The sequence below is a fragment of the Falco naumanni genome, chromosome 4 (genome assembly GCF_017639655.2).
Source record: "Falco naumanni isolate bFalNau1 chromosome 4, bFalNau1.pat, whole genome shotgun sequence".
In the NCBI taxonomy this organism is placed as follows: Eukaryota; Metazoa; Chordata; class Aves; order Falconiformes; family Falconidae; genus Falco; species Falco naumanni.
The window spans coordinates 67,429,865-67,456,191 of record NC_054057.1 but is presented as its reverse complement, the minus strand read 5'-3'; the positions used below and the strand labels follow the sequence as shown (position 1 = coordinate 67,456,191).

Below are 26,327 nucleotides of genomic sequence, written 5' to 3'. Positions count from 1 at the left end.
AGCTCCTGCTGAATACAGCGCTCAAGGAGGGGGTGACAGAAACTGGGAGCCACTGGCCTCATACTGGTGCCTCTCCAGATACTGCCAATCCCAGATACAGCCTTGAGCATGCCATTCAGAACCTATAAAAACTGAGTGCAGACCCAGCTGTCAGGGCAGAGAACTTTTTGCTTATTGCTTCCATCCCACGCAAGGGATCTTCAGGTTGCTGTAAGATCACTTTTCTAAATAATTAATACCTTCTCTCCCCTTCTTTCCTAGGCTCCCCAGTTCTCCGGGTGCTAGCGAGATTCTTGTCCTTCTGCAGGCTTCTGTGCTCCACTGGAGGCTTCCCAAAGCATCTTGAGTGACCTTGAAGGAGGTAAGGCAGAGAGTGGCACTTCAAAACAAGGACAATAGTAGAAAATTAAATAGGAGCAAAGGTTCCAAAGGTTGGAAGCCTACAAGGCTCCCAAATGTCCTAGTAGCACCACCAGGTGTCACGAACTAATGAATTTCCCTGTGGCCAAATACCTTGGATGCTGCTTGTTAAAATGTGTTTCGTGAGGGACAAGCACCTTTCCTTTACATGGGCATCACCCCCAGGGTTTCCCTGTGTTCTCCCTGTGCCAGCTGTGGGCATCTGCATCTGCCTGAGAGACCCCAGCAGAGACTGGAAAAAGTAATCTCACAGACAGGGAATTTCCCTTCCTCTGAAAGTTCCTTGTTTACCAACAAAGTTATTTCTTCTACCTCCAGGAGCCATTTACCAGCACATCCTCAGCAAACCTTCATAAATGCTTAAGATGTAAAAATGAGAGCTAGCTTTTTGCCAGTTGCTAGTGAGATTGACTTCAACATACACCCCCAGACTGAGTCACCACAGATTTAAAGTGCTTCTAAAAAGGTGAAATTCTCAAGCCTGGGAATGAGTTGTGTCGTCAGTTGTTAAAATTGTTCTGTATTGTAAAAAAAGTAGGTTACTACATCTCATTGTGAACAATTATGTCTAATTACAAGTCACAAATTCACCACTAATACTATTTAGTAGCAAATTTCTACCACGCTTCATCCAGAGCGTGTCATGAAGTAACATATTAGTTTGCGGATTGGTAACGTGTGATGCAGAACAGAAGGAAAGAGTGTTTTGGCTCAGATCAAAGAAAGGGGAATGGATGCTAGGCCCCAACTCACAGTTCAGTGGTTGAAGCTTTGGATGATGTGTCCTCCAGCTTACAGCACTGCATAGTTTAGTTTAGTTTAGCAGATGGGAGAAAAAATGGCTTCTGCCATGTTATGGTTTTAGTTAAACTTTAAAAGGCTGCCCAGAAATACATAAAACTGCAATAAACACTTTGACAATAAAATTAAACAAGTGAGATATGCAACTTCCCCTTACGGGGATCCCAAACGGGATGTTAATTTTTGCTGTTTGATAAAAAAAAAAATCATTTCCATCAACAGAAATCAAAAGAACCAAAGCTAGAGTAACACCCTTACCCCTGCTCCAAGGGCTGGGAATGGAGAAGTTTCTGTACTTGGCTAAGGCAATGTTGTCGGTCAGCATTTTTATGCTGTATTTTTAGCAGGAAGATAGCAAGTTTCCTATAAAGCTGGCACGTCGAGAGGTCAGTAAATTGTATTGAGAGCTTCGCACTAAATTTGGGCTGTTTTCTTTTTCTCTGGAGCCCCAGGTGCAAAGGTGCTTTGGCAGGAGTAAGGAAGTGCGTTGCGGGTGGTGCCTTCGCCCCAAGTACGGATGGCAGAGGACCCTGACCCCCCGCATTAACAGTAATACCCGTTCAGCGCGGGGCCCGGGCAGGGCTCCGGGGTGGGCTCGCTTCGCCCCCCCCGGGCCACCGCAACGGCTGCGGAGCGGCCGCGCGTGGTCGGCGGCCGAGCACCCTCTGCCGGGGACCGGGCAGCGACTGCCGGGGGCGGCCAGCTCCGGCGGCCGGGGCCAGGAAAAACAAACAAAAGGTTCCAAGTTTTACATCAGTTCCATCTGATTTTTGAGCCTGTTGCCGTCAAACTCCACGAAACTGTGAGGATTTACAGTGATTTTTATAGTAGGGGGTGATGATGTTATCCCATGACCGGCAAAGCTCGTGCTTTATGAGAAATACCACAAGTAGCAAGAGAAGCAGTTAAAAGAGTAGCAAACACTCCTGCAAGTGCCTTCTTGCCAACAGACATCTTCTTCCATTAATTAAGTGAAAGATCATTTTAATACAAATGACTGCTGGGGAACAAAGTAAGTTCCCACAGTCAGTTCTGTGCCGATACAATTATATTCGCAACCACAGCGCAGGACTGAAAATAAAAAAAATCCCAGGAAGAGTAAACCAGCCTGCATATAGAATTGTTATGGAAAATAATGGCCTGCTCTCCCCTGGCGGCACTAACTATAAGTGCAAAGCTGCTTGCAAATGGCAGCGTTAACAGGGTAACTCAAACAGCTATTATCCATGTTGTAGCATTTTCTGCCCAAGTAATCAATTTGCCCTTCACTAATTTCAGCCTTCCCACTTCTTCCCGGGGAAATAAAATGTTAGGTCCTATTTATAGAAGTTCATGGTTTTAAATTAATTTTTTCCTTTACTACAGCTGGTTTTAGTGGTTGATTACTGTTTGTTGGACCAGGCAATCCTTTGCCAGCTGGCTGCGGCTTTTATTAGCTCTTTTAAGAAGACTCGATTTAGAGCTCACAGTTAAGTTACAAGGACAGGAGCTCTGTAATGCAGACCCTCAAGAGAAGAGATTATTAGGACTCATGAAAAAAATTGTGTACGATTCTTTGAACAAAAAAGCTCTTGTTTAAGGAATGTGGTGCTGTAGGCTAACATTTAACAGCAGTCTGTCTTCTCTCCTTCAGAGCTGGTGCATGCAATTAGACCCTGCCCTCCATCAGATATACTGGATATTATTTTCTGCGAGCATCTCTCAAAATGGAGGAATGCCGCCCTGTAGCAAGTACAGAATGTATCTTGGGAATTGTATTTCTGCAAGTAGGGCAGGAGGTACTGGTGGAAGGACATGGTGAAGCAGGAAAAGAGCTGAAGAGGTGCTGAGAAGGCTCTTGTACAGGGGAGGGGGAGGAGAGAAACAAACATTGCAGAGAACAGGAAAAACGATGTGCTGGGAAATGATTAATCCACCCCAAAGGCCCTTGCTAAGAAGTGGTGGGACAAGCTTAATGATTTTTGGCAGCTGTGAGCTACTTCTGCTCCGCTCTCAACTCTCGTCTTGCAACCAGATGTGTTTAAGCACAGCTTCATCCCGTTCCTGCCCCAGATACCACATCCCCCTGTCAGTGGCCTTCACTCCTGGCAGCTCTCTGGCAATATGTCCCCTCCTTTCCATGCATTTTACGGCTGCCCCGTGCCCTTCCACCTCCAGTGAGTGTTTCTCAAGTGAGCGAGAGCACACAGTCCGCTGGGGAAGGGGGCGGGTGTCAAGTTTTAGAACTGCTGTTCTGTATCCTGTTGTTTTCCTGCCGGGATTGTTCCAGTTTCCTGCACTGTCTTATCTGGAGCTGAAAAGCCAAAGCTCTCATATTTGTGTGCTTTGGGTTTCTAATCTTTGAAATAGACATTACAAGACTTAAGAGAAACATAGCTAGGACTGTTGCAGGGTGGAGGGATGGGAACAAAGTGGTTAAAGGGCTTCCAGTGCCTATACAATTAGTTTCTTTGTTTAGTTGCTCTGCTTGCATAAGCCTGTGTATATCAGAGGGTTTCAGAGAACCTTCAGCATACCATAATGCTGCACAGAGCCCACTGAAATGTAAAGAGAGTACAATTCCGATGTTGATGTTCTCAAGTGATTCCAGGTACCTGTGCCTCACAGACCTTACAAGTTAATTATTTTCAGAAAATGCCGAGTATGTTACCCCCCTGCCCTGTAAGGGCTAAAACTAGACACAGGAAAGTCTTAAAACAGAATACTCATTTCAGTGCTTTTAGTCAGCCTTGAGTTTTAAGAGCTCCACTGAAATGCTGTAGACTTCTTTGAAATTACTTGGCCACATTTGCTCGAATACAGAGGTAATACAGGCATATACAGTTCTGACATCTTGAAATCTTACTATATGGACCAGATGCATGAGAAAGCAAAATCTTGTAGATTTTTTTTAACTGTTTTTTTTCCTCCAGTGAGCATGAATTCACTTAACTATAGGTTATATTAGTGCACTAAATTCCCTGTGGGTTAAAAAAAAAACTTAAAAGATAACATTTACCGTACAGCTTTGGAATGTCCTGTTTTTCTGCACAAAGGTGTGGGTCCTGCATACACAGTGTCCGTTATCAGATGGGAGCCTCTCCTGGAAAGATAATTAAAACACTGCATCACTCACAGCCATGCAGATACTGAACCAGACACAAGGTTTCCAAACAAAACTTAACCCCCAAACTCTAGCCCCACAACCCTCCCCCACAGGAATCCTGGTTTTGTTGGAAGCAGGTAAAAAATTGTGGCAATGATCAAGAGGGATTTTTATTAATTGAAGAGATAAGAAGTACGTCAGTTCAGCCTTTGTGGGTAAATACATACTTCATTTTTTCCCCACTCAGTTGTAACTGTAAATTCAGACTCATTCCACTTGACAGTTTCTCTGGAGGTACTTTCAACTGATGTAAATATGAGAGCAGGAGTGGGCTGAAGAAGTATCCTTAGTTGATTACCACAGCCTTTATTTGGAACTAAGTATCTAGAGAAAAAAGGATTTTTTTTCCAAAGAGATCAGGAAAAGGAAGACATGTGCTTGGAGATAAGGAAAGATAAAAGCATGCCATTTAAAGATGCCTGTGATAGAAATCAAGATGTTCATCTGCCAACTTAGTAATTTCATGGCCTTATGACCATGCAGAGCTTCCGTTCCTGTTACCTTTTCCCACACTAACTGTAAGCACCAGATTATTGGCATGTTCCTTTTAGTTTGTCCAAGCAGCTCAGCCCTTTAGGGAGGAATTACACAGGTCAAACTTGAAGATAAAACTCTCTCTTGACTTCAGAAGGGAAAAATGGTTCTCCCATGAGTTTATGTTCAGCTTTCTGAGGCCCAGTGAGGCCCAGGAATAGGCTGCGAGTTCCCTGTCCTTGGGAGGTCTGAAGACAGAGGTTAGACAAACACCTCTCAGGAGAAGTTTGGGCAGAGCTCCTTGTTCTGTGAGGAACGAGGACAGCTGAAATGGCTGCTGAGGTGACTTCCAACCCTGTTTTCTGTGATTTATTAGGAGTGAGATCTCAATGACAGTAGATCCTATACCATGCCATAAAGAGTTCAAAGTGCATTTGCTGCTTTAAACAGGGGAGTTTAGTCTGATTTTTGTTTAAAGCAAGCAGCAGATTTCAGTAACAAATTCTTTGAAAATCTTAGCTTTGCATGTTTCACAAGCTAGCATATACAAACAGCAAAGCATTCTAGGCTAAAATTATCCATACTATCATTAGAAAGCCAGAAGAAGGAACACATGGATTGATACTAGCCTGAGTGCAAAAGGGCTTTCCAGAGCTGTGCTGCCGTGCAGCAGCTTCACCCCAAAGGGGAGCAGTTTCAGTACCTACTGTTCATTCCCCACCAGGAAGTACAGCTGACACACCACAAGAGATCTGACCTGTGGTTTTCCCTTTGAAAGGAGCATTTAGTCCCCTCACCTGCCTGCTGAGGTTAGAGGGGGCTCTTGTATGCTTTGCTTCTGTTTCCTTTCCTCTTTGGGTTGTGCTTTGCCTAACTACCAAACACTCATCACTGTAATTTTTTGTGCTTGTCATTGTAGTCATTACCCCTGCCTCGCTCAGGCAGCAGACACTCCCTTGTGGTGGCCAGCGTGGAAGCCCACACCACTTCCATGGCTTTTTTTTTGGTGTTTTCCCCTCTTCCTTCTTGGAACAGTTAAACTTTTGCCCGAAGATTCTGGCTGCTTAGCCTTCACATCCAGCAAAGTACATTTAGCTCTAGCATCAGCAGATTGAAGCATTCACTAAAAAATCAAGCACGTGAGTAAGTGCCTGGTCAGCTGCAGCCATGGGGCTCAGCAGCCCGGGATTCTGCCACCCCTCAGTTTCTGCAGGTTTGGAACTGACAGAGCAGGGCACACATAAACACACTTCCAGAGGGCTCCCCCTCAGCACAGGAGCTTGGTCAAGGGGCGGTTTCATAATCACTGGATGGATTTTGGTGGCTCTCAACCCCACTCTCGAGGCCTGGGCTGCTGGGTGATGAGGATGAGGGCACTGGAAGGGAGAAGGCAGCTGCCCCCACCCACAGCCAGCCAGGCTCCTCTGGGTGCCCCTAGGTCTGAGGGAAGCCCTGCTGGCAGGGGGAGGTTTGGGTTCGGGCAGGTGGCCTTGGGGAACCCCAGGGCTGGTGCCAGGCAGCGGAGGGGGAGGGTAAGGGCCTGCCATTGCATGGTTTCCACATGCCCACCTCCTGTCACAGATGCTGGCCAAGCCCTGCAGCAGCCACCGCACTTCAACCTGCACATGGTGAAGTCCATCTACTTTGGACTGAGCATGGAAAAATTTAGTTGCATCTTCTAGCCAGATATTTTTTTTTTTAAAATTATATATATGTCTACACACATCCCTGCATACATCTAGACACACAGCGCTGCCCTGGGCAGCCTGGCCAGTCACACTTTCACTTCCCTTCCTCCAGGCAGGGCTCTTCAGCCTCACCCGGGTGCCTCCTCATCCTGCCGCCTCGCACCGAGCTGGTAAGCGCAGCGGGTGGAGGCAGGGCACAAAGGCAGCGGGCATAGCCTCTGCCTCGGGTGCTGGTGCATGACAGGGCTTCTGCAGTGCGGCAGTTTCCTCCCTGTGCGCTGACAGGCTTTCCCTGAGTTTAACTAGCATACTCGTGAAATAAATCCCTGCAGACAAACACCACGTTCACGGATTACAGAGCAGCCCTACATCTGTCAGCCGGGATGGGCTTCTCCCATCTTCTGCAGTTTGCTTGGAGAATAGGATCATGTGGAGCAGAAGACCCAGAGGCTTGAGTTCATGTACCCGGCAAGGATGTGTGCTCACGGTGTGCTGGGCTGTCTGCACGTGCCTTGCTCTCCTTCAGAGCCAACAGGGGCCTGTTCTCACTGGGAAGCTGCATCACCTTTAGGCCAGAGCTGCTCAAAGAACCAGTTTAGACAAGATTCCTGTGTCCAGTGTTTTCAGTCTGGCATCTTTTACCACCACTAAATGCAAAGCTTTTAATTAATAATAGACTAAGATGCCTAGAGCAAAGACTGCCATTATGAACTGTAAATGCATGCGGTATCAGTCACATAGCATCATAAGGCTTCTTGGCTCTCTTGCAATATGTATGTTGATGGTAAGTTACGTGACCAATTGTTCTCTAATTATACAGAAATGATGATGATTTTCTAGGCTACTAGTAGAACTTTTCAAAACAGATGGAAGAATTTCAGATTTAGTCTCTAGTAAATACGAGTTACATATGCAAAGAATTCTTGTGTTAGGAAACTTCCTCTTCTTTTTACTATCTGAAGAGTCAAACAGTGTCAGAATCTGAACCAGCTTCACCATTTCTGGTACTTCTGTTTCTGCAGTTCACTGTTTGGAGAAGTAAGGATTGCTAACCACAGCCTGCGTTCAGAGTGCCAGTGCTGAAAGGAACATCTTGCAGAGGCTGGTTTTTAAAACTCTGTTTTCAGTATTTATGTTTTGTTTCAACTTTGATTGGTATGCTGTAGAGGCTAATCCTGCAAATATTTACACAAGTCAAGATTTCTATATATAGTTCATTTGAGCTCAATGGGAGCTTACCTTAATGAGGGCATGTGTTCTGCAGTAGCATTTATTTTGGACTGAGCATTGAAAAATTTAGTTGTATCTGCTAGCCAGATTTTTTTTTTTTTTTACTCTATATCCACACACACATATGTATGATTATTATTTTAGGTTCTGAGAGAGAGGGAAAGAATATTCAAACAGTCACTGATCTCCACTCAAGAGAAAGCTCAGTGAGATAGAAAACAGCAGCATGGTGGGTACTCATTTATAGCGTAAATGGTACCATAGACAGTTGTTTCTAACAGAATCAATTATATCATTAAAAATTGTAGATTTTTTTTTAAAAAACAGGTTTTAGATACGTGGATGCAAGGCCCATTTTCTAGTTTCTGAAAAGTATGCCACAAGTGACTTCATATATTCAATTCCCCTTTGATGCAAGTAGTGCTGCCATTTTGACAGATGAAAGATGTATGAGCCCTGCTGGCCATGGGGAGGTGGGAGGCCGAAAAGCCAATTCCTGACACTTTCCCTTGTTACTTTCTGTAAGTGAGGACAGAATTGTCGATGGGTACGAGCTTGCTTGGATCACAGGACTCAGATTTGCAAACAGAGCACTACACTTCAGCCAGTTACCTTTCCATTAGCTGAGCTACGGTCGCTGCTTGGTGGTTCAGTAAGAGGGTTAATCGCTGTTTTGCTGTGGATTTAGAACGTGCACGTGAACAGCTGCTGTGGCTCAGCTGAGGTGTGATAAATTCTTAAGGTGAGCTAGTTGATCAAGACTCACAGCCTATAGGCACGCATAAATTGTGTCTGTAATAAATTCACTATTCCAGGACCATGCCCACAAACTACCCTCCAGGTTTTCAAAGTGGACACATTTATTTATTTATTTATTTTAATGAATGAACCAATTGTAGATCAGTGATTCCTCTAATGATTATCTTTAAAAAACGATTACTGCTCTATTGAGATGGGGCTAGAAACAGTCCCCAGGACTGCTATTTTATGCACATCCTCTTTCACCTAAGTTATCTCCAACACGTTTTCACAGAGCAAGAGTGTTGGCAATGGAAGGTGCAATGATGCCAGTTCACTTCACATGGATCTCTCCAAGCTTGTGACCTGGGCACACACCCATGGGACCATATGCAATCAAATCCCGGTCTTGAAAACTGCACAGAACTTTCCTAGCAAGGACAATTCTATTCTGTGGATGTGTGGAGTTGGACATGCATATCACTGGCAGTGTGGACATTTATATGTCAGAATCAGAGAAGAGAATGAAGCTGTAGAAAGCAGAAAGAGGTTAGTATCATCTGAGGTTTCACCGCTGGAAGCTAACTTAGATGAAAAGAGGTTCAGGATGACTCCGTCTTTTGAGAGGGCTAAAGCAGATGCTGTTGACACAGGGTCATGTAGCAGATCACCAGAGGTCACTCAGCAGCAAGATACATGCTACCTACTATATAATGAACTATCACCCAGAGAAAATAAGAACCCCAGTAAATCCATGAAATCATGCTTTACAGCAGCGCAGCATTTGTCGGTATCTGGTAGTGAAGTCAAAACTGACAGATATAAGGTGAAGCCAGAAAGCAACGAAGAGCTACAAATCATCTCTGATGATGAACAGTGCAAATCAGATGATGACGACCAACAAGACCAGTTCAATGAGTATAATCTGGCAGAATCACCAATGAAAAGTGGAACTGCTGAGGTAAATTTGCAAATGCATCAGAGTCAGAAGAAGGCATTTGACAAGTTGACAGCCACCCAGATGTCTGGTTTTGATGCTACAGGAAAGCCACCCCAAACTCTTGCCTGCATTCTAAAATCCCCTGGCAGCGATCAGGAGAGCCTGGACAGCAGCTTCTTGATGTTAGGTCCTCTTAATCCTGCAGGGTCCATAACTGAAACTTCAAGAGCAAGAAATTCCTTTGAGTCAACAATACCACAAGAACATTTAAAATCTGTTCCTGTCTCCAACATTGAAGAAAAGGCCCAACTTGAGTCACCCACTTCTGTGTCTTTCTTTGAGTTTGAAGCCACTGTAGATGTCCAGCAGGAACTCGAGCTGAGCCCTTCTGAGCCTGGCACACCAGGAGTAGGCTTAAGCGGGAACGTTACCGAAAACCCTGCCAAGGAAAGTGAGCCGTCACAATCTGGGCATGCTCCTCACCTTTCAGCCTCACTGAGTTCAGAGAGCAAGAACACCGACCACCCACCTGCCTTTCTAAACAAAAGTAAGAGTCTGGAGTTTTATTCCTGGAGGGGTTTGTGGGTGTGTGGGGGCAGGGGCGGTCTATTAATCACTTTCCCAAAATTTTAAAGGAGGGTGAGGTCACATAGCTGCCAAAATCTCTACTGTAGCACCTAAGTAAATGCCTCTGATTTGGGGCACTCTTGTTTCTACTGAAAGGGACTAAAAAAGTTCGTACCTTAAGCAATCAGCACTTCAATAGATAATGCCCTTCACTGAGGCACCCAAATGTGTACTTGGCAGTGGCCCAGCCTTAACTCTACAGTTTCAATAGTTTGGTCTCTCATTTTACTTGGTATCACCACATAGCACGTTGGCTGTACTTAAGAGAGAGTCCCTGTGAGAAACTGGAGCCAGAGATGGGAACTCAGGTCTCAAGAGAAGAAAATAAGAGGAAGTAACTTTTAAAACAGAGAAACTGCGGCTGAAACTCTGGCTGCACTGAAATCAATGGCAAAAATCCCAGACACTGCAATGGGAGCAAAGTTTCAATTCTGCATATTAAATTATGTGATCTAAACAAATTGCTAAAGCTTTTAAGAATTTTGAAATTTTCATACACACTATCCTTGGAATCCTACTGGAGTGGGGAGAGTTGTAACTGCTCAAACGTTAACTCACAAGGTACAATGCTTACAAGGGAACTTTCAATGCCAAGGTTAAGCCACACACAAAGCATATTTAAAATTATTCCATATCAGAAGAATATGCTGTTTGATGAAGATTTAGAAGCCTAGCTTGCAGCTGTTTTAATCCTGCTGTAAAACAGGCACTATCCACACAAGAAGGAACAGCTGACACAGTGTGCGGACAGTATCAAAATTACACTAGTCTTTTGCAAGTAATAGGGAAGCCATCTATGAAATAGACGTAATTAATTTAATAAATGACCATATTTTAGGATGTGTATAATATACTGGAGCCTTAATGCCAGGTAAATATATATTAGTTAATCTAATGATTAAACACCTCAAATAAAATGCAAATGTCCAGGGTTTTAAAGAAGTTCTAGTAAAGCCACAAAATTTTCATCTATAATGATTTGAATGCCTGCAGGCGCTTTTTCGTATTAATTCCAAGCAAAGTGTTGTCTAGTCAGTTTTATGGTTTTGTCTGCTAGTATCTAGGTGTAAACATTGAGGCAAATTTTTAAAATTTCATTTCAAAGAGTAAAGTATCTCTTTTCCATCCAGCGGCTTAATGCCTTGGCTCCACCTAACAGAGTCAGCCCCCAACAGCACGCATCTCACTTCCACCCGCTCACGATGAGGATCCCATTTCATATTTCCCAAAACCCGTCCTATTTCCCACGGTCACAGTCCAGCCCCATGGCCTTGTCCGTGGCATGCTGGGCACCCAGCCTGGCCGAGGTGCTGCAGCACTGCGCTATGGCCATGCAGGATGCATCCCAACTGGCTGCATCTTCAGAACTCCTCCCTAGGTACGCTAGCCCCCTGTCCCACTGCACCAGACATTTATACCTAGTGATCTGCTGAAATAATGAGCATCACGTCAAAGAGCAGCAGCCTGCTGCAGGTTCCTACAGTGCAGGAGACTGGACAGCATCCATCAAGAGAAAAGAGATTCCTGAAATAGTCTTTTGGGGATTGCCTGGGACACAATGGGTGCATGCTTAAAGCACCATTAGTAGTCCTGAATAGACTCAGGCTAACAGGCATTCGTATTCCTTACAGAGCCACAACCATACAAACTGGCACAGTTGGTTTTTGTGAACAGTGTTTGACTATTTTTGTACTCGACAACATGTATCATCAGAAGGGACAGGGAATTCATCTGGGAATGTGTGTGTAGTGGCCGTTTCTGCCAAGATAAATGGCTTATGGTTCAAATGAGGCCTCTGCATGTATTGATTTACAAGCCATTCATCTCTTCACATAGAGCAGTCAGTAACAAAACAAGCAAAAAATCCCAAAACAGCAACGCAGGGATCAGCAGAACCCACCTCAGTCCAGCCACAGCATTTTAAGATAACAACTAAGCATGTACAAAATAACTTGGTGCAAGAAGGGATATCTCTAGGTGTTGGCTCTAGAACCCTTTTCAATCTACCCCTCTTCAGCCCTGGAAGAGTCACAGGCGAGCAGATGGAGCTTTTCAGCAATCCAAAGAATTAATTTCTCATGCTACATCAAACTAGGTAGATGTGGTATTGCCATAGCAACTTGAGAGAGAACTCAACTGGAATCCTGGCAATCTTGTAAAAAAAAATAATTTACTCATCTTTTCATTTTCCCTCACTATCTACTCCTAACTTTTGGTTCCTGTTTTTATTTCACAATGAGAGTTCTCCTGCCTGAAGAGATTTTTGTCAAGAAGAATGCTTTGGAGTTTATTTTGCAGAATGCAAACTATATTGTACAACACTTTGAACATATGAAACGGATGCTACTTAGTCCTGAGCCAGCTCACAAGATCCGTGTACAGGCTCACTCTCCCCTAAGTTAACAGAGCAGAGTTTGGCCCCTGCAGTCACCATAAAATACACACCAGAGCAGCTGCAAATTGATGGAAGGATATCAAATCCATTTGGGGTTGCTTGAGCTTCACAGCCAGCACTGCAGGCTCAGGGCTGCAGCCACTGGTTACACGGCTGGTCCCACAAGTGTGGTCCCACGGGCACACTCAGTGTCACCTCTGGAATCTGCCAGGGGGAAGCTCAGTGTCACCAAGCCACCAGTGAGTTGTCCAGCCTCCAGTCCTGTATTGCTGTCTGAGAAGGCCTGTAGAACTTGCACCAATGCTTGCCACGTGGGCCTTCCAAAATGACGTGCAGTGATTAAATCTCATGAGGAGGAACTCATTCTCTCCCATTTAAACATAATTCAAAACAGAAAGTATTTTAAATTTACCTCTATGGTAGTATGCCGCTTCAGTGGCCAAGTGAGAAGGAGCAAGAAAGGAGACAGTCGTTTCCGTGTCAAGGCTGGTGCTGTCAGGTGGCACTGGCTGGCTTGTCGGGAACAGAGATCTAAACCAAAGCTCTAAAGGAAGGGGTTTGTGAAAGGCCTGTAATCTCTCAATTTTAGAGGGAAGGTGAGCATTATTCTGCGTCTTCTTATATATTTCACTGATCTCCTTGTAAGTTCTTGCTGTCCACAAAGCTGTGTCTTGCCTTTTAGATGTATTGAAGTGGGATGTAAAGAGAAACCGTAACACTGGCGATATAAAAACTTTCAGAGACTGGCTGGTTTTACATTGCCCTTCTGAAATGCGCGAGATCCATAAGCTGCCACCTGAAGACCTCGATAATTACCTGGCCTTGTTCTACAGTTCTGTAAAGAGACAGAACGGTGGAGATTTTTCCGCCCGTTCTTTGCACTCCTTTCAAAGTAACATCAAGAGATACCTCAAGGATCACAACTACAAGTATAGCCTGGCTAACGGGTTGGAATTCAGAGCATCTCAGGAAGCCTTGAAACTGAAACTTCAGCACCTCTGTCAGAAAGAGAGAGAGGAGGAGTGGAGTCTTTTGGAGAACCTGACAGATGAAGATGTGCAAAATCTTCGTAGGAAGGGACTTTTAAGTAAGATGCACCCTCAGGGCTTTTTGCACCTCATATTCACAAATCTCATTAGGGCGTTTGGGGCCAGTACACACAGTCAGAGCCACAGTCTGTACTGGGGACAGCTTGTGCTAAAAAAGAATGAGCAAGAGCTGGAATACTTGGAGTGGCTGGATGACCTGAGTGCAGAGGTAAGTGCAGGGGAGTCAGGTCCACGTCTCTTTGCCAAGCCTGAGGATCCAGATAACTGTCCGGTCGCAGATTATAAGGAGTATGCCAAGAGGAGGCCGCAGGATATGCTTCATTACTACAATCCGCTTTACCTGGCTCCCAAACCTCTGTGCTCCATATGGGACCAGATATGGTATTGCAGAAAGTCACTGACAAAAAGCAAATTGGAAAAGATCTTGAAAGTTATTATCCATGAGGTCAGGGGACCTGTAAAGACGTCCAACAAATAATGGTGCCCATTTAGGTTCTGCTGTGTCACTTGTTGATACGTGCATATTTCAAAGTCGTCTTTGAAGGGTTTAAGTGGCAATAGTTAGTATAGGTTGAGGAGAACATCCTTCTCTTTTAGTTTCACCTCAGAACAGAAGTCATCTACATATTTGCATTGCCTTAGCTTTCAGGTTAATTGAAAAACTTCTATTGTTCTTTCTATTAATGAAATTGATAATTCAGTAAGTTAAGAGACTCCTCTTAGGTTTCACATTTGCAAAACGAGTTCATATCCTACTGATTTATTAATGACATGAGAAAATAGCTAATATTAACGTGGGGAGGGCTCAGCAGCTGAACAGCTTGGCTAGGAGTTCGAGCTGCGCTCGTATTTAGGGGAGCTGGCACGTACACAGCGCTGAGTCTATACGATAAGCCTATGGTAAGGGGATAAGTAACACGAGTTAGTTCTGGGGTGGAAGGAGAACGCTGAAACACCACATTTGCCAGTTGCTAATCTGTGTTGCACAGGAACGCTTTCAGCGAGGTTCTTGTTGGGTTTTTTTTTTCTTAGTGAAAGATTTGTAGATTGAAGAAGTTGAGACTGTGGTTTAAAAAGTTACTTAAAATGGCTGACAGCATTGAAAATTTTTATGGTGTTTTTCCCCAGAGTGCTAAATAGAGTTACGTGAATACACGTTGGTAGGTGCAGTTCACTTTTTTTTTGGCTGTTCAAGCACCATTCAGTCAATATTGTTGTCTGACAGTCTAGTCAAGCTGTTGGGTTGCGCTGTTGACATAACCGAATTAAAAAAACATTTTACTCTCTCCTGTTTGTCCGGCCTGTTTGCCTGTTCTCCAAAGACGAAGCCAGGAACCCCAAACGAGCAGGTAACAGTTTCCTGGCACGCCAGCGCATTCACGTCTCCCGCTCAGGTTTCTCCTGCTCCAAGCCCGCTGTTAGGCGGCGTTACGGAGGTGACCCTGCGGAGGAGCCGGGCTGTTTGAAATCCCACGGAGCCCACGCTCGTGCCTTGTTAACGAGGCCTCTGTGGCCAAACCCTTTGCCAGTATTGGTCCCGTTCAAGCAACAGTTAATATCACCAAGTAACTTAGAGGTGTTTAAAGAGCCATAAAAAAGACAAACTCACTTAATCAAATGCTCGGAGGGCGTCTTCCAGCTTTCCTCCTGCTGTTGAGCACAGACGGCATTACGCCAGGCTGGCAGTGCCCTGGTGAAGCCCAGCCAGATGTGCAGCTCCGCGCCCCACAGCTGGGAGCCAGCAACCCCCTTCCTACAGGGCTAGGCTTCACTCACCCTGCCCAAAGGGAACGACCAGACCAGGTTTTTCTTTCCTCTGCGCTGATCTCCTTAGCCCACATCCCAAAGCTCGTTAAGGAAAGGCTGCTGCCTTGGAAATCAGGTGGCACAATTAGCCGGCAGCATTCACTTAATCCTGTCACAAGCGCGTGGGCCCCTATGGGGTCTCTGGGAGGTTCCAGAAGGGAGCGGAAGGACAGGCACAGGACTGCCCCGGCACAGGCCTCGGGAGCAAACCCACCCAGAAATAACAGATCATCCCCCGAAACCGGGCTCACTGCCTAGCCCACCGCCCGCCCACCCTGCCTGCCCCGGCCCACCGGCTGCCATTGCCGGGCTGAGCCACCCACGCCGGGCTCGGGGGCTTCGAGAGCAGGAGGCGAAGGGACAGGAGCGGGGAGTGCGGTGTGTGCCAGCAGGCTGGGCACAGTGGTCCCAGGAGGGAGCCCAAGGAGGGGGAACAGCACTCAGCCGGTGGCAGACCCTCGCCTCGTCACACACAGGGCACCCGTGGGTCCCCTTCATCTGCGTCTCACCCTGGTTCTAAGCTCAATTTCTAGTTAATTGCACTTGGTTCAGATGAGCGGCGTCCTGGGTGATGTAGGTTGGACTTCACCAAGGGTTTATCCGCTGCTCACGGGAGAGAAAACCAGGCAGGGCACTGTCACGTTTCATGCAAGGACGCGGTGTTGTCAGAAACGCCGGGTGACTGTCCCAGGGCATGTCTTAGCAGCTCCAACTGTAAACCTCATCCCAATAATTAGGAAATTACCCGAAGCAGGCTGTTGCTAGGACCAGCGTCTGCGGCAAAGGTGGCTTTTCAAAATCGGGAGTTTGAGGACTTTGAGCACACTTTTACTTTGAAAAAAAGGACAAGAGAAAAATGGTCTCCAGGTCTCCATTTCTATTCTGTGTTAACAACATCCAATTAAAACCGACTTGGTTTATCAGCTCGAGGATGCCTCGTTAACCTCCTACAAAAACTATTCCATGAGTGACCTAAGAATGGAATGTTTATGACTGAAGTCAGGATGAAAACACTTCTAAAAGTTCATCATTAAATGCATTTGTGTATATACTTCGTGGCAAAGGATTTCCAGGATTTCGTGTTCCTGCTCCTTCCTTCTCACCTGTCCCTGTGCCCCACCGCAGGGCTCCAGGGGATGGGAGAAACGCTGGGATCATCCGAGGGTTACGCACGCGCTTCTCATCACGAGAAGAGATGATTAATTGGGGTGGAGACCAAGATACACAACGCAAAGTAATTCCATCGAGGCCCTGGACCGGAGGCAAAGCGGAGGCTCCGGGTCCGGCTTCTGCCCAACCAGCTCCCTGGGCATGGCCGTGGGGCAGCACCAGCCCAGCTGGGGGGCGCGGGGCCGGGGAACCGGCCACTGGGCAACTGCTGCTCCTTGGGGGGACGGGGCGCCCCCAGGAGCCCCCCAGGTCCCCGCGAACACAGCGGGGCCAGCAAGGGAAGACACCCCCACCCGAGGTTTCTTCACAACCCATTTATTTTCTTTTTTTTCTTTTTTTTTCCTTTTTTTCACGGAGGCCTGCGACCCCCCCTCCGCAGACCAGCGGGCCAGCAGCCGCAGGGCACCCACTCGCCCGCCGCGCAGTCACCGCCAGCCCCCGGCCCCGAGCCCAGCTGAGCCCCACGGGCTGCGGCGCCCCTGCCCCGGGACCCCCTGCCCCACGGCCGCCCGTGGCTGCTCGGGGCCAGCGCCGCCTGCGCGCTCGCCGGGAGCCACCTAGCGACAGCGGGGGGGCGGGCAGCGGGGGGGGCAGCGGGGGGGAGGGGGCAGCCGGGGGGGGTCGGCCACCTAGCGACACCAGGGGGGGGCGGGGGGGGGGGCGGGGGGGGGGGCAGTGGGGGAGGGCAGCCACCTAGCGACAACGGGGGGTGGGGTGGGGGTGGCAGTGCCGGTCCCGTCTCCCCAAGCGCGGGGAATCCATTGACACTCCTGCTGCAAAACCCAGGCAGCGGGCAGACAAAAGAAAAATGAAGGAGAGCGATGACTTTAATAAATTAGCAAAATAAACAGCATTTATATATATATATATATATCTATGTATGTATATTCTATTGCTGCATCTCAGCAGATCACATGAGTTAAGCAGAAACGTCGATGCCCCCGGGTTGATGCTGACGTTGAGCCCAGGGTCCCCATCAGCCTCGGGACCCTCCCGGGAGATGCCCGATGTGGTACCTAAAATCCTAAACCCACTTAAAAATGAAAGAGCTTTTTTGTAAGCCAGACACACAGCTTCCATGAGAAAGACGTTAAATTACCGTATGATTTCATCTGGCTGTCTCCTTGCAGAAGTGATTAAAAAGCCAGTGATCCGATTTTTCCCCTCTTTGGAAAAAATAAAATAAAATGTTACCTCACCTCCAAAGGAAGGGGGAACAAATGAGCAGATCTAGCGGATCATCAGTTATATGAAAAATAGATGCGATTTGCAGTGTACAAGCCTCCGATTCTCGGGATAACCAGGAGCTAAAGTGATCAGGTATTTGGATCTGGTGCCAGCGGATCCCTAAGAGGGGGTCAGTTCATGGTGAAGTCTGGTGGTCCCGGGCCCCACACAGTCCTGGGGTCTCTCTCAGTCATCGTCCCTGACGTACTGCCCGGCCTCCCAGCGCTGGGCCATGGCGCTCTTGTGACGGATCACTCTGGTGCTTTCCACAACCTAAAGAAACCAGAAGATATGTAAAGATATAAGATACATAAAGAAAATATAAAATTATAAATTATAAAAATAAAAAATATATAAAATATATAAAAATAACATCCTCTAATATATTATTTTTTATATTTATAAATATATATGTATCTACATAGATATTAAATATATAAATAAATATATATTATATATATATAGTTTATTTTATAATCAGTCTTTTCTGCACAGCAGCCAGAAGCCCCCCTCTTTGGGTTAAATACCCCCGGCAGTGCCCGTGGCACGTCCTGCCCGACACGATGCCCACCCAAGCAGCGCGGAGACCCCCCCGTCCATCCCGTCGGTCTCCAGGACCTGGAAGCCAGGGGAACCCCGGGGGGATGCGGGGAGCGAAGTTGGGGCAGCACAAGCAGAGCCCTCGAGTACATAAAGGACGTAAAGGACGTTACCTCTGTGTTGATCTTGTCAACAGGTTCAATGCCCGCGTACTGGGAAAAGGGGGAACATGGTCAGCTAACAGCAACCTCGCAGGGAGGTACCCAGCGGCAGCTGGATACGGCCCATGGGGGTGGTGGTGGGGTGGGGGTCAGGCTGCCGGGCACGGGAGAGGCCACCTGAGGACAGCACATGCAGTCATGCCCTCCCCGGAGTGGGGGACAGCTCAGGCCAGGATCCCCCCAGGAGGATGCTGCTGCTCCTCTGCAGCCCCACCTGGCACCCCTGAGCAGCCGGGCACTGCCCGGGGGGGCTTGGCACAGCCCCTTGCCAGTGCCCCCCCCCCCCCCCCCCTCTGTTGAGTCTCCCACCCAGCCAAGCAGCTGGACCTCCAGCTCCAGGTGGGAGCCAGGCACAGCCACCCCTCGCCCCATCCAGCCCCCCTAGGCCAGGGGGGCACATTCACCTTCCCATCCTCCTTCATCCTCCTCCTCCGCTCCTCGAAGGGGCTGGAATGGGCCGAGTCGGGGGCGAGGGTCTCCATGCTGCCACTGACACCTGAGGCGGCTGCAAGAGAAAGAGCCATCGGGGGGTGTGGTGTGGTGTGAGGGACACCAAGACCGCTCGGGGGGCTGGGGGACCCACAGGACAGCAAAGCTCCTGCCCCTGACCGGCCTCCCCGGCAGGTCCAGCAGGTTTGGTCACAGCCAGGGCACCACGTCTGGGTGCCAGCCAGGGGTTGTCAGGAGCGGGGGAGGGGAAACGCATGAGCTGGGCACTCCTGGGCCCTTCCAGCGCTGCTGTCTGCTGTGACATGACACAAAGTCATCAAAGCCTGAGCAGCTCTGGAATCAAAAGCCGTGCCGCTCTCATGGCTCGTCATGGGATTGGTGAGCTCCCCCACAATGTCCCTCATAGGGATTGGTGGCTCCCCCACATCGGTCCTGCTCGCTCCAGGGACTTCACACCAAGCGCTCCCACCTGCCCCCCACAGAACCCCCATCCAAGGAGAGTTATTTCTCCCAGGACAACTTGCTGCCAACGCGCAGGAGTCCTTACGGGCATCTCAGCAAATCATTGCAGGGAGGAACGTGGTCCTCACTCACAGCCAGAATCTCCCAGGCTGGGACCTGATGGTTTCCACTCATGCCTGTCCCCCTCTGTCCCTGTTGTGGCCGCCTTTGTCCTTACGGAGACCCCAGGTCAGCTCTGGCTGCCGGCCACGAGAGGCACCTCATGCAGCCTGTGGGCACCAGCCATAAGGGTGTTCCATGCCGGGGAGAGACCCCTGCCTGCACGGAAGGTCCCTGGGGACAGGCACTCCATGGTGCTGCTCCTGCCCCTTAGATGGCTCCCACCAAGCCTCAGAGCCACAAGGAACAGGAGGGCAGGAGCGATGCCCGCGGTAGCTCTGCCCCCGGGACTGACCCCTGCCCTGTCCCACCCCACCGTCCCTCTCCTGCCCTTACCAGAGCTGTGCCGTGAGCGGGAGCCCTCCCGGGGAACACCGTCGCTGCCAACCGGGGAGTAGCCGTCTATCAGCTGCTGCCGTCGCCGCTGCTCCTGCAGCTCCTCTTCCCTCTGCAAGTCGCTCCAGATCTCCTCATCGATCAGCGCTGATGTCCGGGGCTTCCAGGTCCTCAGCTTGTACTGCTCCTCCCGGCCATCGTCCCTCTGCAGTGGGTTCTGCGTCCCCATGTTGTCCATGAAGGAGACCTTGGGCTTCCAGAAGGAGAAGAAGAAGTTCTCCCTGGGCAGGACAGCTGTGCCGGCGCTCAGGGTGGAGCCGGGAAGCCTTCCTCCCTGGGAATCCTCGCTCCCCCATTTGCTGGCGTTGGCGGAAACATGCTGGGACACCAGGGGCTGCTCCCAGCTCTTCTCGCTGGTGACGAAGTGCGTGATGCTCGTTGCGTAGCCAGGAAGGCTTCTCCCACCCCTGGTGTCTTCTGCAGGGCAGGGGCCGTGGCTCATGGGCTGCTCCACCGCAAACTCATTAACCCAGCTCCTCCGCTCGTCCACCTTCCTCGGGGGGGGGTGCTTCTGGTGGGGGGCTTCCTCCTGCTCAAACACCCGCCTGCGCTCATCCAGCTCCTGCTGTGTCCCCCTGTCATAGGTCCCCAGCAGCCTCCCTTGCTTCTTCAGATCTTCCTCGCGCTTCGTTTCCTGCTCAATTTCCCTCTGGACATAAAGGGAAGCGCGGCCTTTGTCCTTCCCTTTCCTGCCGGGGCCGGGAGAGGTGTGTATGGAGAGCAGGGGCTTGGCCTGGATCTCCACCAGCTCGCTGCTGGGGGTCAGCCGCTGGATCCCCCTCTCCTTCCAGAGGTTCTCCTCCCTCTCCATTGCCATGCGGATCTCCCGCTCGATGGGCGTCTCGCTGCTGAGCTTCGTCTCCTTGTCCAGGCCATTGCTGCTGGCCTTCAGATCCACAAGGCCATTGCAGACCTCGTTGGAAGTGCTTCCATCGCTGGCATAGTCGGCATTGGCTTCATTATGCATCTCACCCAAGCCGGAGTCCAGGTCCTCTCTGGAAGATGCTTTAGTCAAACTGCACGTTTTCCCAATGGGATATGACCTTTCATTATCAGCACTTCTGGGAGCATAAACCTCCTTCTTCACAGGGGTCTTGTAGGACACGTTATAAACCTGATAAACGGTCTTGTCCATCTTGCTCTGGCTGGAAGCGCCAGCATTACTGTAACCTCTTGTAGCCTTTGGGGCCACCTCGGGACTGGGTGACTCTCGCCTAGAGATTTTTGTCATCAAGTCTGGCTTTGGAGACATGGCCTGTTGCCCTGGACTGAGGAAGGAGCCTGGGCTGGTCTTTTCGAGCATCAGGAACTGCTGCCGAGCAGTGGAGAAGTTGATCTGCTCCGTGTCAATATTTTCAGCATTGACAGGTGTCACTGCCCTGCCCGAGGAAGGTTTGTCAAAGCAAAGGGCGAAGCTGGTGGTGAAGCTGCCTGTGCGCCTGCCTTCACCTTGGCTGCCCGTGCCGGCACTTATGGAGCTCAGCTCATCCATGGAGCTCCACCTCTCAGCGATGGTGGAGCTCTTCCTCACCACCTGGTCCCGGATGATCTCCCTCCTCTCATGCTCAAGCTCCCTGGCTTTCTCGGGTGAGATGTTTGGTGGAGGGACCCTGTACTGTTCCTCCTCATCCTCATCATAAAGCTTCGAAGGTTTCCTCTCGCCTTTGTAAGCCCTGAGGTCGTACAGGCTTCCTGACCTCACCACCTCCAGCTTGGACTCCCTGTCCGGGGACGGGGTCCAAACATCTTTTCCACCATCCAGGAAACAGGAAGGTGACTTGGACTTCGTTTTCCAGCTGTAGCCATTTTCCACCCTCTGGCTGCTGTGTTGAGCAGGGCCAAATATGTCATCGTCACTGTCGGCTCCCCCGCCCGAGCCGGCTTGGTGAGCATCGTTGTAGTCGTGCTTGTGCGAGGTCTGGGGGAACTGGAAGACCAGGTGCCTGGTGACTCTGTCCATCTCCTGGGAGGAATCAGCATCCAACCCTCAGCCAACCTCGCCTTGTACTGGAGATGCTGCTCAGCTTCGAGGTCACCCTCCGGCTGCTGGCTCACCTGAGGACGAGGGACAGGACCCGGCTGGCCCTGGGAGCAGGAGGGGAGAGTGGCTGTTAAGAGCAGCAGCAGAGGTTGGGGGTGTGCAGCTCCCCCTCCCAGCCTGGTACTGCTGTCCTCACCCGGGCGCTGACCGAGAGGTACCCGTGCCCAGGGGACAGACACTGCCAACAAAACCCAGCCGCGTCCCAGCAATCATTTGCTTCATTTACCCAGAAATGCCAAATTTTGGGCAGAAGCAGCCAGAGCATGAAGCACCATTCCCAGCGGGAGCTGCCCTGAAGCCAGCGTCCCTCTCCCACCTCTGTCCCCCAGCCTGGCTGTGTCTCCAGCAAAGCCAAACCTGCAGTGGGCAGCCAGCATCGCCCGTGCCACCAAGAGGGCAGCGGGAACACGGCCACGGGGCTCTGGGTGATGCCAGGGCCAGCTTGGCTGTGCCACCCTCTGCCACCGCTCCGGGCAGCTCTTGCTCCAGCCTTACCGCACACACCGGGCAGGGATGGACCACCAGCTGCGGGTGGCACCGGGGGCATCAGTGCACGGCAAGGAGAGGTGTCAGGGCTGTCTGCCTCCGCCTGGACCTGCTCCTTGCACATTTACGGGAAGGAGGCTCCAAATAGTGGAGCTATTGAAACAGCAAGGATCATAAAAATGGTTTCATGGATCATAAAAAGGAGGGGACTTTAACCCCCCCACATCACGCAAAGCGAGAGCAAACAGCCCTGACCTTGGCATTGATCCTCCTGCGCTGAGCTGGATGGGACAGGGTGTGCCGGGGGAGGGAGGGGTGCCACAGGTGGGTCCCTACAAGACAGCAGCTCTCACCGCATTGGAAGCACCATCCCTGGCCTGGCCCCCATGCCCATGTCACCCCGGGCTGAGCCGGGCATGCACAAGCAGCACATCCTCTCCCTCTGTTTGCCGAGGTGTAGCTGCATCCCTGCTGTCACTGCGCCCAGCTGGGCTCACACCAGCCCGAGCAGGTCAGGGCTGTGTCAACACCAGGCACCGCTCCCCAAGTGTTCGCAGCCTCCCAGGAGCACCCAACAGTGCCGGGAGCAAAGGCTACGGTGGTGCCGGAGCAGCCCAGAGCTGGGTGCTGCGGTACCAGCCGGCACAGCACACGGTGAGGCTCCCCTGGACGGAGGCAGGTGGGTGCAGGTCCCTGCACCCAAAGCAACCTGGCTCATCCCCAGGGTGGGCATGCTGTACCCTGGATGTGCCACTTTCCCTGCAGCCACACTGGTGGCCACAGTCCCTCCACTCACCCCAGCCTGGCTGTGCCCCCATCCCACAGGGAGATGCAGTTGAGGAGCCTTTTAAGTCTTGGCTGGGGTGGGAGCACCTGGCACTCGTCAGGGGCAGCTGAGGCATCCAGGCTCAGCCCCAGGGTGATGCTTTGCCACCACGGCGCTGCTGTGCCTGCCACCTCGCTGCTGCAGCATTGACTGGGCATGGCTGGAGCTGCCATTCCCGGTGCATGGCGCCCAGTGGAATTTCCGTAACCTCGCCGAGTTCCTACCTGTAATTCACTATTGCTCTTTTATAGCCCCTGATGACAGTGAAAACTATCTGCCCACACCTCTTATCACGCTTGGAGGGGGCAGAAGTCCCTGCTGGGAGGGGACTCCTCGCTGGGGAGCGCCGGCAGATAGCGCAGGAGGGGAGCGGGGAGGGGGACACCAGCAGGGCTGTTGTTGGGGTCCCCACCTGGCACCACACCGAGCAGCAAAGCCCCTCCCAAAGCAGCACCCAAACCCATCCAACTGCCTCGGCTCAGCCCCAGCTGCCTGGTGCTGCAGGAGCGTGGGTATGTGGGGGTCCCAGGGGGTCCCAGGCTCACCCCTCTGTGCCGGGCTGCCCCAGCCCAGCCCAGCACCACGGGGAGATGCAGGGCAGAGCAGGCAGCATTGCAGCACCCACCAGCCTGGCCTGCCCCTCCCCCCCAAGAGACAGCTAGGAAGTTTTCCAGGGTCCCTCCTCCCTGGGGGTCCTGCAATGGGCTGCAGACCTGCAGTGCACCCTCCCCCCAAGCAAACAGCTGCATGTGCACCCAGACTGGCCAACGTGCAAGGTGTGCACAAGTGTGCCGGCATGCCAGCACGCTGCCAGTGCCCCCCCCGCCTGCCCGCCGCAGATAGAGCCAGCATGCGCATGCACACCCTCGCTGCCACCGGACCCTGCGTGGGGACCGGTCCCCTCAGGGCTGGGGGGCAGTGGTTGCCCCAAGTGCCCCAGCGCCGCCCTTGCCCCCACCCCAAGTGCACTGCACTTACTGTCCAGGGAGCTGTCGGGGTGGGGGTCCCCACACCCCTGCGATGCCGTGAGGGACACCCAGCTGAGACGTGTTTTCCAGGGAGTGGCTGGGGGATGGCGGTGGGGCGTGGGGGCCGTGGGGCTGGTGGGGCTGCAGGGCCCTGATAAGCTCAGCCTGAGCCTGTGGGGAATTCCAAGAACCGTGCTGGGCCCAGTGCTGGCTGCGGTTCAATGACCCATTCCTGACCCCCCCCTCGCGCCACCGTCACCCCTGCTGCAGCTGACTCCCACGCCTGGAGGGCCACCCTTGCCCCCCCGCCTGCAGCACCCACTACTGTGCTGGTGCCACCGACCAATGGGCCAACGTGCTGATGCACCAACGTGCTGATGCACCGCGACACCGACGTGCCGGTGCAATGGTACACCAGATGCAGTGGTGCAGCAGCCCACCCCCCTGCAGGCACGCTCTGCCCCCTCACAGGCACAACCACAGCACTGGGGGGGCCTGAAACTCTGGAGAGAGCCGGGGTGCCTGGCTCTGCCCTGAGCCTGCACCCCACGGCAGCCTTTGCCCCACTCAGTTCTCCCCACGGAGGAGCATGAACGTGGGAAAAGCCTGAGCTGCTCCTTGGGGACAGGCAGCACCGGGGCAGGGAGGCAGCCTGGGGGTGCACAGCCAGCCTGCCACCCGTGTCCTTGCAGCCCCCCGAGTCCACGCTGGGCAGCCCAGGGTGGGGGGGACGCAGTGGTGCCTGCTGGGGAGCGTGCAGGGGAGCCCCTGGGTCTGAGTGACCATGGCAGGAGCCAGCACCCTCCTGTTCACACCGCAGAGCCCCTCCCAGCACCGCTGCCCCGTCACCCCATGTTTGCACAGGCAGGGCTGGGCCGGTGCCCTTGGTGCTGTGGCAGCCCTGGCTCTGCCAGCACTGCCACCCCGCTGGCTGTGGGCACCCACCCGGCACTGCCCTCCCTGGCCCCCTGCTCCCCGCCAGCCCCTCGCAGCTCGGCGGCTGCCCCCTTCCCTGGCGACAAATGCAGCCCCCTCTCAGCAGGGACGAACCCCTGCACCTGATCCAGACCCCCCTGGCACACCGTCCCTGCCAGGCCAAGGGCAGGACCGCGGCACGGCGGCCGTGATGCCCTCAGCACCGGTGGCTGTGGCTGCTGACCCCTGGCAGAGTGAGTGGCATCACTGGCACCCAGCCCCCAGAGCCCCCCTCCCTCCTGGCACCGGGGTGTCGCAGCTGAGCAGGCGATGCAGCCTGAGGATGCTCAGCCCCTCGCTGCGCCTGTATCTGAGGCAGGGGGTCCCTGTCCTCGCCGCTCTGCTCCCCACCGGAGCCCACTCCTGCTGGGAAGCCCCTCCCGGCCCCACCACTGCCCACGATGGCCCGAGCACAGTGATGGTGTCAGACCCCGGCTCACCCTGGCTGCGGGGTGCCCGGGGGGTCCCACTTACCCCCTTGGTGCCCCTTGGTGCCCCTTGGTGCCCCTTGGTGCCCCTGGCCCCGCTCTCTGGGATGCCAGCTCTGGCTCTGCCTGGCCCAGGGACAGTGGCTTTGGAGCAGCTGCCAGGTGGCTCTGTGTTTCCAAGCGGGAGAGGGGAGCCTGTTCTACTACAGGGTTGAGACAAAGTCCACGGGTGATGGCTGGGGAGCCGGGGCGCGGCAGGGTGTGTGCTCGGCTCCCTGGGCTGGCACCGGGAGGGCCTGGGGCCCAACCACCCCGGGAATGAACCCTGGCATCCTGGCCCCTGGCAGCAGCAGGACCCACAGCAGCCCAGGGGTGGGCAGAGACCCACAGCCACATGGTGACAGGACCTGGGGGGCCCTGACCCCAGCGCTGCCCCTTGGGACAAGCGGGAAACAGGGCTGCCATGTCCCTGTCACCTGGGCATTCCTGCCAGCACCACGCCTGCATCCCGTTCCTCCCAGCATCCCAGTTCCCACCTGCCTCTTCCTCCCCACTCATTTGGCGTGACCACGTGTCCATCACCCCAGTACCAGGGCTGGTAACGTGGCAGTGCCAGGATGGCATCCCAGCTGTGCTGCCCTTACCTGTGCCCTAGGCTCCAGGGT

The 26,327-nt window shown here is 51.8% G+C and overlaps 2 protein-coding genes across 4 annotated transcripts; one reads left to right on the top strand and one right to left on the bottom strand.

The window, feature by feature from the left end:
* The first annotated feature begins 270 nt into the window (after positions 1–270).
* Positions 271–14,793, top strand: LOC121086025 (uncharacterized protein KIAA1958 homolog). Of its 2 annotated transcripts, XM_040589159.1 has the most exons (4): positions 271–361; positions 7,903–7,987; positions 8,792–9,983; positions 13,141–14,793. In XM_040589159.1, exons 2-4 carry the CDS (start codon positions 7,985–7,987, stop codon positions 13,983–13,985), a joined length of 2,040 nt encoding a protein of 679 aa, XP_040445093.1. In that variant the 5' UTR covers positions 271–361; positions 7,903–7,984; the 3' UTR covers positions 13,986–14,793. The 2 variants fall into 2 exon arrangements, with proteins under 2 accessions (XP_040445093.1, XP_040445094.1); XM_040589160.1 differs by lacking the exon at positions 7,903–7,987.
* Positions 14,794–17,292: 2,499 nt separating this feature from the next.
* LOC121086031 (mitotic spindle positioning) lies at positions 17,293–21,917 on the bottom strand. 2 transcript variants are annotated; one of them, XM_040589186.1, is made up of 4 exons: positions 19,879–21,917; positions 18,876–18,976; positions 18,424–18,462; positions 17,293–17,983 (listed from the first exon to the last, which is right to left on the bottom strand). In XM_040589186.1, the coding sequence occupies exons 1-4, from the start codon at positions 21,896–21,898 to the stop codon at positions 17,897–17,899; spliced, it is 2,247 nt and encodes a 748-aa protein (XP_040445120.1). In that variant the 5' UTR covers positions 21,899–21,917; the 3' UTR covers positions 17,293–17,896. The 2 variants fall into 2 exon arrangements, with proteins under 2 accessions (XP_040445120.1, XP_040445121.1); XM_040589187.1 differs by lacking the exon at positions 18,424–18,462.
* Between the last annotated feature and the right edge of the window lie 4,410 nt (positions 21,918–26,327).